Genomic DNA, 14,692 nt, shown 5'->3' with positions numbered 1-14,692 from the left:
AAAACAGCTTAAGCCCCGCTTAAACGCTTAGGCCCTAAGCTCTTACCCATCGTCAGGGGCGGAGCCACAGTGGGGTCAATGGGGTCGCACGACCTCTTGGAAGCCATGGAAATAACCTTAGAGGTCCCTTGGAGTTGCTGGTGCGACCTCTTGGAGCCTCTGGTGCCACTCCCCTCGCGCGCGCCTCGCCGGAAAACCTGGTTCAGTCCTCTGTTTTTTCTAGGCAATCTGCAATCTGTAGATTGCTGTTATAATTTTTTTTTAAACCAGGCCAAAACGACGTCGTTTTGGGCCTGGTAAAAAAAATGTAAAAATTATAAAACAAACGGCGCCGTTTCATCCTTTTTGAAAAAATATATATATGTTGCGGGGGGGGACCGTGTGTCCCCCATACAACCTTCTTTACTCTCTCTCAGCCTCACGGCCAATTACAGACAGAGAGAGCAGCAAAGTTGCTCCCCCAAATCCCAGCAAGAGCAGCAACGGACGAAGCCAGCCAAGCCAGCCACTGAGCCGTTTCCTCTCACTCTCACTGTCTCACAATCTCACTCCAGTCCTCCAGCCACTGAGCCGAGCCTCAGCCAACCTTCAAACTTCAAAGGTAAATTTAAAATCCCTACCTAACCCTAAATAATTATGTAATACAAATTTTATTTAATTGCTATAGAAATAGAATCATATTCATATGGAAATGCACTAAGTTGATTATTGGTTGTTGATTATTGATATGAAATTAATTTTTAGGGTGAAAATTAAAATTTGAATTCTTACATAATTTGTATCATATTCATATGGTAATGCACTAAGTTGGTTATTGGTTGTTGATTATCATATTCAATTAATTAATTGAATTATTACATAATGTATACAATTATTCATATGATTAGTTGAATTGAATTTTTATTTATTGAATAATGTGTATGCTAATTGGTATTGATTAATTGAATTGTTGGCTTGGTTGGATTAGTTATTATGCATATTAGTATAGTTTACTTAATGGAACGATACTCTAAATTTTTTTTCTTTCCATTTTACAGTTTAATTTAATTGAAATCCAATTCATATTTATTTTGATTATGTTGATGGTTTGTTTTATTGTGAGTATTTATTTTGAATATTTTGTATATGTAGAATTATTATGGAACGGTTTTTTAAGAGAAAGTCATCATCAGGTTCGGGTAGTTCGAATAATGTTGATAGTTCAAATACTGTTGGTAGTTCAAGAACTCCAAGTTCAAGACAAAGTCAGTTAGATGGTGTTTTGGGTAATCTTCAAGCGGATCCTAGATTAAGAACTCGAATAATAGATTATGATGCTAATATGAGAGATGAGGTCCGAAGATCATATCTACAAAAAGGACCTTGTCAACCTAGAGGTCATAATTTCCCAATAACTAATATGTCGGGAATTAATCGACGCTTCATTCCCCAATGGTTTGATGAGTTTGATTGGTTGGAGTATAGTATGTCTAAAGATGCGGCATTTTGTCTCTATTGCTATCTATTTAAAACCAATTTTGAACAAGTAGGTAGTGAAGCTTTCACTAGAGATGGATTTAAGACTTGGAAGAAAGGGAGAGAAAGATTTAAGATGCATGTTGGACCGGTTGGGAGTGTTCATAATAAGGCTAGAGAAGCTGCTACAAATTTGATGAATCAAGCTACACATATTGAAACGGCAGTGAGCAAACACTCCGACCAAGCTCGTAAGGCTTATCGCACATGCTTGAATGCATCAATCAAGTGCACTAAGTTTTTATTACTAAAAGGTCTTGCTTTTCGTGGCCATGATGAAAGTGCCACTTCAAGCAATAGGGGAAATTACTTGGAGCTATTACAATTCCTTGCAGATAATGATGATAAAGTTAGAGAAGTTGTGATGGAAAATGCTCCGGGGAATCTCAAATTACTAGCTCCTTGCATTCAAAAAGAAATTGTGAATTCATGTGCCCTTGAAACACTTGATGTTATCATGGATGGTCTAAAAGATAGATTCTTTTCAATATTGGTGGATGAAGCACGTGATGTGTCGGTGAAAGAGCAAATGGCTATGGTGTTGCGTTATGTAGATGACAACGGGCATGTAATTGAAAGATTTGTGGGTATCCAACATGTTACCGACACTACTTCAAGTTCACTAAAGGATGCTATTGACACATTCTTTTCTTGCAACAGTTTGAGCATTTCCAAGCTACGGGGACAAGGTTATGATGGTGCTAGCAATATGAGAGGTGAGTTGAATGGCCTTAAAACAAAGATATTGAGAGAACAACCTTGTGCATATTATGTTCATTGCTTTGCTCATCAACTTCAACTAGCTCTTGTTGCCGTAGCAAAGAAGAATATAGACATTGCCTCTTTTTTTGCAACGGCTAATAGTGTGGTTAATCATGTTGGAGCATCTTGTAAGCGGCGTGATTTACTTAGACAACAACTTCAAGAAGAGCTTGTGATAGCTTTTGAAAATGATTGTCTTATAACGGGGCAAGGCTTAAATCAAGAAACAAGTCTCAAACGTGCCGGTGACACACGATGGAACTCACACTATGGTACCTTGATTAGCATCATTTCCATGTTTTCGTCTGTGGTTCATGTGCTTCAAATGGTTATTGATGATAATCCCAATGAAAGTGCGGGTGAAGCAAATAAGTTAATGAGAGACATATGTACTTTTGAGTTTGTGTTTCACCTTTTCTTGATGAAAGTCATATTGGGACTCACAAATGAAAGATCAAGAAATTGTGAATGCAATGACTTTAGTGAAATCATGTAAGGAAAAACTACATTGGATGAAGAATAATGGGTTCGATGCATTGGTTGATGAAGTATCTTCTTTTTGTGAAAAACATCATATTGATGTTCCTAACATGGAATAGGCATTTATACTTCCAGGGAGGTCAAGGCGTAATGCTCCAATAAAGACAAATCGTCATCATTATCGTGTGGAGCTCTTTATTTATGTCATTGATGAGCAAATTACGGAGTTAGAGGATCGCTTTAATGAGGTAAATACCGAGTTGCTTATTTGTTTGGCATGTGTGAGTCCGAAAGATTCATTTGTAGCTTTTGATAAACCAAAGTTACTTTGTCTTGCTCAATTTTATCCTCAAGACTTTTCGGATGAGGATCATTTTGCACTTGAAGATCAACTTGAGATTTATGTTCATTATGTGCGTTCCAGTAGTGATTTCTCTCAATTGGAAGGGATTGGTAATCTTGCAAAAAAAATGGTGGAGACAATGATGCATCGAGTATTCAATTATGTATATTTACTCATTACATTGTCTTTAGTTTTACCAGTTGCAACTGCTTCAGTGGAGAGAGCATTTTTTGTCATGAATATTGTTAAGGGTCCACTTAGGAACAAAATGGGAGATCAATGGTTGAGTGATAGCTTGCTTGTTTATATTGAGAGAGATATTTTTGCTTGTATTGAAAATGAAGCTATAATGCTTCGTTTTCAAAATATGAAACCTCGTCATGGACAATTATAGCTTGTAATATTGTTTCCGTTATGAATTATGAATGAAAGTACTATGATTTCATTTTCAATATGTTTTTCCATCCTAAATTTTTATTTGGACTTTTACACTAAAACCCCTTGTGGTAAGATTCCTGGCTCCGCCACTGCCCACCGTCCAACTAGAGTTTGGCGCCTAGCGCCTTTTAGAGCCTTAGTTTGTTGTGAATGAAATTCAAATGATACAGTGTATTATATGGTTCATTGTATTCTGCTCATTTCTGCAAAAGGGTTTTTTAACCTAATAATGATAAACGTAAAAATAAATTATCGTGGGACCTTAAAACCAGAAATATCTAGATTTAACCTAATGAAAAGTTTACAGCCGAACAATTAGTAATTTCCCCTAACTTTGCAAATTCTTAGGTTGTGGTATTACTTTATCAATAATGTGATGGATAGAAAAAGGAAGAAGATGAAGATAAATAACTTAAAAGCATATTTTAAAATGGGATAGATTTGGATATACACGTTTTTTACACATATTTTGAAGGGTCTACTTTGTAATGTATTGCAACGATCCAAATCATTTATATTTTAGTACATCATTCATAGATCATTATTACAAAAAATAAGAGAAATCCAAAGTCATTTAGACATTCATTTATAATAAAAAAAATGGACATATACGATTCTACAAAGAAGCACTAAGTTTAATACAACGGTCATATGATTTTGAATTTGGGAGATATTTGGTAGACATAATCTTTGAGGGAGTCAAAAAGACGATACGGATTGTTGAAATGTATTACGAAATGAGCTCTACAAAAACGTGTGTCAAAATGTATGTCAAAAGCGTGTGTTTTTAAATCATAACCTTTAAACTAGTCTGCCCGCTTACGTGTGCCATTGAACTTTCATATGGTTTATGTGTTAAATTATGATTAATGTATCTTGTTGACATTGAACCATCGTAGTTGGAAGCAAGGTCTAAAATATCGCTGATATCGGAAATATCGGTAGTCCAAAAACACGGAAATTTCGATGGAAATATCGGGATATTATCGATATCGATAAAAATTGAATAAAAACCAAGGAAATTGTAAGAAAAACTTGGAAATTTTTATTGAAACTTTGCAAGATGTTTATTTAGTCAATTATCTATTAGTTTATCACAAAAAATTGGAAGAAAATGCATTGCATGATGGATTTAACTAATTTAAGTTGATTATATAGCGAGCTAGCAAACATTGTGAGTGTAGAAAATATGTAGTAATTAATGAAAGAAGTTTAAACACACCATAATCATTTATATACAATGAATTAGTACAATATTTTACACTTTATACATTGCATGGTAAGATACATGAGTGACTTAGTACCACATAGAGTCCCTATCAAGGTCTAAAATATCGGTAGTCCAAAAATACGGAAATTTCGATGGAAATATCGGGATAATATCAATATTTTTGCAGGTATGAGATAATCCAAAAAAGAAAAATTCCCACTATAGTTGGGTTACTTGGGCATGTCAACTTTCATATGGTTTATGTGCTTGTCAACTTTTTGCCCCCTTTTCTTCCAATTTTGCCCTCAATTTTGAATACATAATGTTGACATGAGGAGGGCAAAATAGTAATTTTATATCTTTCAAAATTTTCCCTTTTTTCTTGTTTTGCCCTCACTTTTGATACAACAATATTTACATAAAGAGGGCAAAATAGTAATTTATATCAAAATATTTACATAAGATAAACAAATATGCACTTATTAAGAGAAATTGTCCCACCACTTTTTTTTCATACACGTAAGTGAAATCATGATGTGTTTTGCATAGTTTGAATGAACTGAAGCAGTTGAGCTTGAGGAGAACATGGGAGGAGGTGGACGGTTGAAGAGGCTTTAATTTTGTATCTTTTGACAAAATGACAATCATATCCATATTTCCTATTTTACCCTCAATTTTATAGAAAATGACAATCATATACCTATTTTGTTCACACACACAAAGTGTGTGCTCTCTACTAGTATTTTATAAAGATAATCTTTAAATGCATGATTAATAAATTGAACAGTTTTAATTGTACAAATTGTAATAAAAATATATTATTTCATAATCATTGTATGAAGATGCCAAGGAATATTTCATTTCTTGAGGATGCTGTTAATAGACTATTGTAGTGAAACCACTAGCTATATAGTCCCGTTAAAAAAAATTAAAAAAAAAACCAACACAAATGTGGAAATGAAATATTTTTTTGTGCTTAGGATTTACCCCTCTTTCTTTCTAGAACACACTATTTACATATCTTGGATTTACCGTCGTTTTTCAAATGGGGTGTGCTATCCACACACTCACCCTTTTAATTTTCGACTATCAGATTGAATGAATTGAAGAAGATCAAATGACAGAAATTAACTAAGGGTGTATGAGAAGTAAAAAGAGGTGTGTGGATAGTTTGCAGTTCAATCATTCAAAACTATTAAGGTAGAAAATTAGTTTCTCTCTTCTTTTTCATTTTTTTAATATGAAATAATTATTATAGGAATATTCTCTGCTGATACCATTACCAGAAGCTTGGGATCAGACGACACTTATTTTTTAGCATATATTTTATAGGATCCACTACATCATGTATTTCAACAATCCAATTGTCTATCATTTTGGTCTTTTTTCAACGATCATGTATATCGAAAATCATCCAAACCAAAACTATATGACCGTTGAATTAAATGGTAGTCACTTTCATTTTCTTTGTATAAGTGTATTTGATAAGTCCATATTATACCATTTATTTTACCCTATTCTTAGTATTAATTTATTAGTTATTTTGGTAGAACTTTGATACTTTGTTATGTATTTTCAATGTAGGATATTCAACTTCCTCTAGAGCAAAAAGTGATCAAACGGATGAATTTTGGAGTGATTCCAATTGGAGGATGTTCGTGAGTCTTTCAAGATGATTGTATCAAAGTACCAAATTTTTCTACCAAGCCATTTGACCGTGGCGATGAAATAAAGGTCTAGCGCCTAGCTTTCCCAGATTGACATTTCTAGACGTTTTGGGCATTTTGGAGGTCAATATGGCATATTTTAAGGAAGATTCCTTTAGAATATTGTAAGGGATGTCTTCAGCTTTCAAAAGAGACCTTTTGGGACCAAATTGGAGTTGATTTGGTAGGTCAAAATACTGATTTTATGAGAAGTCTGAATTTTAGTTCAAATAGGAAACCTTTTATTTTCTATTTTATTATTTTATTATGTTTCCTAGTTTTATTCTAAGACCTTTTAGGGTTTTATTTTGTAGTAGTATAAATAAAGATATTCAAATTTATTTTTAAAGTGTTTTCTATCCATATGTTCTTAATAATATTTTGCTTATGATATTATGCATGCAAGTTTTGAATTATTAATCACCGTGTTTGAAACTATCTAATTGTCTTGATGATTGGCCACCATTAGGATATTTAGAAAAGTAATTTGATGCAATTATGGCAGAGGGTTGTCCCTGGAATTGGCGTTGGCTTCTTGTGGTTAATACGTGTAACTTCTTAGGATGGACGACACGCCTTAAGGGTTATATGGTTTTTCAAAAGGTTTTCACAAAACTTAATGAGTCCTGCATGTTCACATTCAATCTCGACACCACGGACAGGTTGCATGTTAGATATACGTTCTTTGTTGGAGGTTCCTAGTAGGGCATACTTTAGGAAAACCTAACCTTCACAATATGCATGTGTAATTCACAAGTAATTGGAAGAACTACGGAGGATTGTTAAGATGACGGCGGAACCCTAGTGCCCAAATTTATTTTCAAAACTATTTTCTTTTGTTTCCTTTACTTTGCCAATTTATTTAATTTTTTTTAATTAAATTCGTTTTTAATATTTTAGGTCATAAAATTACCTTCTTCCAAACTTTGTTTTCAAATAATTAATTAAAATTTGGTATTTACATAAATTACTCATTCAATCCCTGTGGAAAACGACCTTGCTTGAGTTGCTATACTACGATAACTTTGTACTCTTGCAAGTATTTAAAGTGTTTTTATCCCTACTTTTGCAAATGGTAAAAATCCCTATCAGTATTCATTCATTTTCTTAACTACAAATGAATGTTTTAATAGTTTTGAAGTTGCCTAACTTTTTACAGGGATGATCTACGAACGATAAATTGAAATATATACGGTTTGGATTGTTGAAAAAAGTTATAGAGTAGGCTCTATAAAGTATGTGCCACAATATGAGTAAAAAAAATAGGTGTCCCCTAATAATAACACACCAAATAAGTTAAGGCTTTTTATATTAGCACCCCACAAAATGTTGAATGCACCCCACATTAAAATTTAATATTAATGATATGCAATGACAATTTTGACCTTATTAGGTTTAAAAAAGATAAAAAAAAATTCTAAATACACCCCAAATCACTTTTAATGTATTACTTATCTTCTTCCACCCTCCATTGTTGAATAAAACCCTAACCAATGAAACTACAAACATGTTGATTGAGAAAAATTATTTTTGACGAATAGAATACGAAATTGGTGTTCGAAAGCTTCACATGAGGTAAGACTTCATATTTTTCATTGTTTTAGTGATTTCGACGATATCGATAATTATTTAATCTTGGTTTTACTGCATTATTTAAGCTTCTATGTTCGTATTCATCTTTTAGCGATCATAGGGGTTACATGAAGAATTAAACACCTAAAATTACCACCTAATATTAAAAATAGACGATATGGGTTTTAATGGTGGAATTGAAAACAAACCCACATATGCTTAAATCCTAGGCAACATCTTTTGTCAAAAATCCAGTCAGCATTTTTTGTCCAAATAAGAAGCTTTATTGATTATTTACATAAGACTAACAGAGCATAAGACTACGCCCCCTTTACCGATTAAAGTATTAGATTAATATTGATATTGAGTTGTACGATGATTCTTAGCAAATAATTGAGGTGTATTGATTATTTTCAAATCATTTAATTTGAAATCATTCTGCAAACTAACGTTCAGATGGTTTAAAATCATTCGGCAAAATTACAAATGAGTGTTATAAGATTTGAGAAATGTGGGGTGTATGTAGAAAATGTAAGGTGTATATTAAAAATGTGGGGTGTGAGGGTATTCTAGGGAAGGAAGTGGTGTGTATTAAGATAATTTTTAATTGAAAAAACAAATGTGGGGTGTATTAAATATGTTTGATTTATTCAACAATTTATGAGGTGTTAATATAATAACTTGGGCATCTTTTGATAATCATTTCATTTCACTTTTCGTTTTTCTTTAAAATTGAAATTTTGTTTGATAACTATTTTTAATTTAAAAAAAATAAAAAATAAAAACTACTTTGTTGAGTTTTTAAAATTTGACTTTAAATTGATGTGTGTTTTGATGGGTGTGCTACTTCTTTGCGTAAAATAATAACTCACTCGAGTAATCTCTTGACGAAAAAAAGGGACAAAAAAACTGAAAATCATGGTGTTTGTATAGCAATATTTTATCGATGCACTTCAAGAGAACATTTTATAATTTATGTTTTATACCAGCATAAAATAAAAGTTAGGACATCAACAAAAAGGACCGTGTAAGGCGCGATGAGATTGACCATTGTTAATCCAACCAGTTAGCACTCAGCCAAGAAAATGGTTTCGGACTATAAATCACAATATACGGTTAATTATTATATATTTATTTTGTTTTTTAACCAAGCAATATTATTTATACTAAGACAAAAGGGTGGGGTGAGTTAAGTTTAACAATAAATTAGTAATATTGTAGTTTAAATTCGCCATTGGTTATAATCGAACTTAAGACCTCTCACTTACAAGTGAAGTGAAGAGGAATACTAGACACTATTAATATGTTTTTCCCCATTTCCGTCCACAAAGTTTGGGTCTCACAGTCATAAATTCGCATAAGGAAGTGATTTTTACCCCCCATTTTTAGCTTCGTATATTTATGATAATTAGATTGAATAAATCAAATGGAATCAAACAACCAAAATAAACAAGAGTCTCTAAGAGGCTAAAAACAGTGTGCTTATCATTTTCCTTGGCATATTCCATGTTCTTTTTTCTTTACGTGTCACAACTGCTTATCCAACTCATCAACTTAATAATTTGCTTGCTGTCTAGATTGCATAAGGTTGAATTGGATTGAATAATCATACTTCTCCAGGTAGACTGAAACAAGAAGCAAACACTATCCTACCATTTAAGGATATGTTTCATTAATAAATAATTCATCTCATACATTCAAGCTAGACATATTTTTTAAATTTTTTTTTCAACATACCTCGAATAGGATATCCAATTCAATCAAATCTTAGACACCAAACAAGGTGATGCAGGGAACAAATGTGGTGGGAAATAAGAGTGAAAATAAAATGAATAGGATATGGTAGATAAGTAGGATGCACTATCCCCATGTGCAAAGAGAGACCTCAAAAATTCAAGTACTTCGCATTGAGTACCAATCTACAACGCATACAACTAGAACATATACAATTAGAAGAAAAAAAACAAAAACCTCTTAAATAAGAGCAAGGCACTTAAAAAATGAGTTTACAATTCAAATTTCAATATGATATTTCAAACAACTCCTACTAATATTTTCTGCCTTACAAAAACATGTATTTATAAGCTTACAATTTAAAGTGAAAAATATGAAGAAGAAAATATGAAAAGACAACTCAAATGATGACTTACAATATAACTCCCAAAAAACTAAAAGATTTAAATAATCATAAGTCACAAACTTAAAGCAGTATAAATGCATTATAGCTTCAAAAGGAATGTATTTTATTATAATACTTAAATTCCATGATCTGCATCATTCTCCCCTCATAGAAGAAAACTTGTCCTCGAGTTTTGTTTGGTCTTCCTCGATCTTTTGGATGTCCAATAATATTTTCCAGTTCATCCAATTTAACATCAATAAATTTGAATTCCTTGAAAATTTCCAAGAAGCAAAATAGTCAAAAGAACTTTTGATTTTCGATTTTCCACATCCTCATAGACCATGCACGTACGCATTAATCTTTTCTTCTTAAAAACCATCACCTTAGGATAATGCTTCCTAAACGCTTCAGTGGGAACGAGTATAAATAATTCAAATCATTTTGAAAAGTTATATCCAAGTATTTCCTTCTCATATCCCGAGCCATGAAATCTTCCCAAAAAGGATCATGAATTTTGCGGATGTCAACAACTTTTGCCTCAATATTTAGTTATCCCTGGTACTCTTCAACCATTGTAATTATATCTTCATCACTACTGTAATAAATACAAATTGGCAGAGGATTCGAATCAAAGAAACTCTTACCACCAAACAGCAGAAAAACTTCTTGATCAACCACATCAATTGTACGCTCATCATCACCCTCATCATAGACAAAACTATAATGATATATACCACAACAAATTTCACAAGAACCATCTGGATAACAATCAAACAATGGAAGAAGTTCAAGATTTAGGAATTTGTCACATGAAAAAGCTGAAACAACTATTTCTTCAACTTCCATTCTTATAACATACCCAGCCTCAATTACTGACAGTTGCGACATACTCTAGTGTCACGCCCGAACCTAAGGCCGGCAAAAAAATAATCTCGCGCCTGGTGTGCGAGTAAAAGTAAAAATATAAACGAAAAATGAAAGACAAACTTCTCTTTACAAATAAAGTCCAAAATCCTTTCAAGGTGTACAAAAATAAATTAACCTTTTAAATCCATCGTCTAACACGCCCTTAGCTCATCTACCCTTCGTTAATTTTGTACCGAACCTGCAAGGTCTAAAATGTATAGGGTGAGCGAAACCACAACTCAGTAAAGGCATAAGTCTTATGAAGGATAATTTTCAAGGCTAAACCGTGCAACACATAATCAATTATAACATGTTATCGACATATATTATATTTTATGAATGCAGCTTAACTTCAATTACCCAACCCATTAATCTACATGATAAAACATGCGAACCTGCATGTTCCATACCATGCATTTTATCACTGTAGCAGTGTCCAAATGCTCTATTATACAAACTAACCCCCATAACTCAATCATCCCAAATATCCCTTTTGTTAGTCCTTGTTCTTCTCTCGCTCGCTAGAGTCCCCACTACTTTGTACCATCTTCTCAAATAAACTAATAGAATCCATCCGCTCCAAATGAAATGATATGGATTTAACCAACATTATTTTGATATCCACATTATCGACAATAACAGCAATATGAATATCATATTCCAAAATACACACTTATATCAATTATAAAGATATATCAAGTATAACACATATTTAACAAAGTTTAAACAAGACAAATACCCCAATGGTGATAAGTTCCCCAAAAAACCCTACCTCAATTCCAAAGCTAAAATGAAGGCTCACATCACTACCGCAATAACTAAGCTCCACGTACTTGAACAAGCTCCTTAATCACTCTTGTTGATGCACAAAATCGGAGGTCTTGGAACAACGTAAATCCGATCGTGAATCTACAAGAAATGTAAATAGCACAAGATGTATCGTGGTTCACCCCAAGGTTTGGGCTACGTCCACACTGATTATTGTATTTCTCTGAGAGGTGAGGGAGAGAACCTCTGAATATGAGAGGGGATGTGAGAGGGGTGAGAAGGCCTAGGAATTGGCCTCCCCTAATTGTGAGGGTGAGGAGTCCTTTTATAGAATAAGGGCTCCTCACTTATTACATATTTGCCCTTTCCTTTATTACATAATTATATTTAAGTCCTCCGAGTATTTATACGAGATCTAAATACGGAGACCTTAAGTATGGTATAAACAACTCCTAATACCAAATCTTCCATTCTCCTTTATTTCTAACCTCTCTCTGCCCCCCCACACACACATATTTATGTATGTATACACACTACGTGAGCTCCAGAGAATGCATTGCATGCTAGCTCGTGGAGGAAAACAAATGGAGTTGATCTCCTATTTATAGGACTAGGAGGCGGCTACAAATGTAGTGGCCAAGTAAGTAAATACTAATAAAATACTATGTGAGATATACTTGGATTGTGAGGCTACAACTCCTGCTAATTGCATGCAAACGTGTTTAAGTCAAGGTGGAGGTGTCTAGATCATAAAGTTGATAAATGTAACTTTACAATTAGCAGGATGTGGCAAAGTAGATAGGATTTAGAAAAGTAGATAGGATTTAGAAAAGGCAAACATATAAAAATAATAAATTACCTTATTGAGCAAGAAAACCAAACAATATTTCATGCAATTAAAAATGACATGACATTTTAAAACATAAATGTAACATATTAATAAACAAATTATAGAGATTAAAACACATACACTCACACACACACACACACACATATATATATATATATATTCTAAAATACAGGTTCCCAGATTGAGTAAAATGCAAATACCGTATTTGTAGAAGTAACGGATTGGAGAACCACTTGAAGATTTGGAAACCAGACTGGAAGGGCTTTCAATTAATATATAGCGTAAAGTTTGAGTATTGCTTAATTAACTCTTAATTTTTCCCGCCACAGAGACGGTGCGCTGGTTTTGCGCAGCACCGACGCTCTATGGTGTTTTGCCGATATATGTTCATACAAAATTTCTCTTGCCACATGGTTTGTTGCTTTCAAAATTAGACTCCCAGAGCTTTTTAATGACGTATAGGTTGTGTCGATTCTCTGTCTCGAGAATTACAGTTTGCTAACGAACTGGAATTTTGTTATAAGAACTCGAGCTGATGTCTTGACCCTTGATATGTCAGTCCGTCACCCTTGAATCCAATTGATAGCTCTAATGCCAAAAGGGCTAAATAACCAAAATGGTCCCTGAGATTTGCATAACTTATCACTTTGGTCCCTAACATTTCAAATCGATAAAAGTGGTCCCTGAGATTGTCCACCATCCATCATTTTGGTCATTCCGTTAAAAACTCCATTAGTGTTCCGGAGCTCTTGGCCGGAAGTTTGGGCAATTTTCAAAGCTTCGTAACTTAATCGTTTCTTAACCAAAATTGACCCATAATATATCAAAATGAAGATAGGAAAGTGTAGAATAAGATTATACCTATTTGAAAGACCAATGGCTGCCGAAGATGGCTGGAAAATAGACTCAAAGTTGACTGGTTCGAGGGAAAACTGGAAAACTCGCCGGAAACTGGGTAACATTTAAACGCTCATAACTTCTTCAATATTCAACGAAATCAAGTGATTCAAAAACAAAAATTATACTTCTCGACGAGATGAAGAGAATGGTACATTTTTAGATGGCTAAATAATTGTGGTTTGGCCGGAAAACGGCTCAAAAGTAGCTAACTTGAGACCAAGATAGCTACTTTCGAGCAGTTTTCCGGCCAAACCACAGCGATTTAGCCATCAAAAAAGATATCATTCTCTTCGTCTCATTAATAAGTATGATTTTAGTTTTTAAATCACTTGATTTCGTTGAGTATTGAAGAAGTTATGAACGTTTAAAGTTTACCCAGTTTCCGGTTAGTTTTCCAGTTTTCCTTCGGACCAGTCAACTTTGAGGCTATTTTCCGGCTATCTCCGGCAGCCATTGGGCTTCCAAATAAGTATAATCTTATTATACACTTTCCTATCTTCATTTTGATATATTATGAGCAGGGCCGGCCCAGGCCCAGTGCCACAGGGGCAACTGTCCAGGGCCCCAAATTGAAGGGGGCACCAAAAAAAAACCCAAATAACTAAGTGTATATATATATAAAGTCCAAAGCCCAAATAGGGGTTGGAGGGCAAGAGCCCAAGAAAGTTTTAAAAAAGGGCACAGGTTTTGGGACCACTCGGTCCGTGTGTTGGGATTTGGGGACTCGGTCCAAGTTTTGGGAATTACAGCCCAAAAAAGAAAAAAATCAAACATTAGACTATTAGAGGGACCACTCGGTCCCCATTTTACAACCCTTTCCCATTTTACAACCCTTTCCCAATTACAGCCAATTACAACTCTTTCCCATTTTACAACCCATTTTACAACCCTTTCCCACTCGGTCCCCATTACAGCCAAAAGATCAACAGCAAGCTGTTGCACGCAGGCAGACAGCAATCACAGAACATTGGGCATTGGCTGCTCAAGTGCAAGAGCATTCACTCACCACCAACCCCTTTGAGTTTTGAGGTAAATTAACTTTTAAAATTTGAATTATCAATTCATAATCTAATATAAAATTTTGCAAGTGATATAGAATTATATGATAATTGATGTATAG

The 14,692-nt window shown here is 33.9% G+C and overlaps 1 protein-coding gene across 1 annotated transcript; it reads left to right on the top strand.

The window, feature by feature from the left end:
* The first annotated feature begins 1,591 nt into the window (after window positions 1-1,591).
* Window positions 1,592-3,494, top strand: LOC103409511 (uncharacterized). Its single transcript, XM_070819619.1, has 3 exons — window positions 1,592-2,666; window positions 2,893-3,210; window positions 3,292-3,494. Exons 1-3 carry the CDS (start codon window positions 1,592-1,594, stop codon window positions 3,492-3,494), a joined length of 1,596 nt encoding a protein of 531 aa, XP_070675720.1.
* The last annotated feature ends 11,198 nt before the right edge of the window (window positions 3,495-14,692 follow it).

This window comes from Malus domestica, chromosome 03, assembly GCF_042453785.1.
Source record: "Malus domestica chromosome 03, GDT2T_hap1".
NCBI classification, from domain to species: domain Eukaryota; kingdom Viridiplantae; phylum Streptophyta; class Magnoliopsida; order Rosales; family Rosaceae; genus Malus; species Malus domestica.
This window is presented reverse-complemented; position numbering and strand designations above follow the sequence as displayed.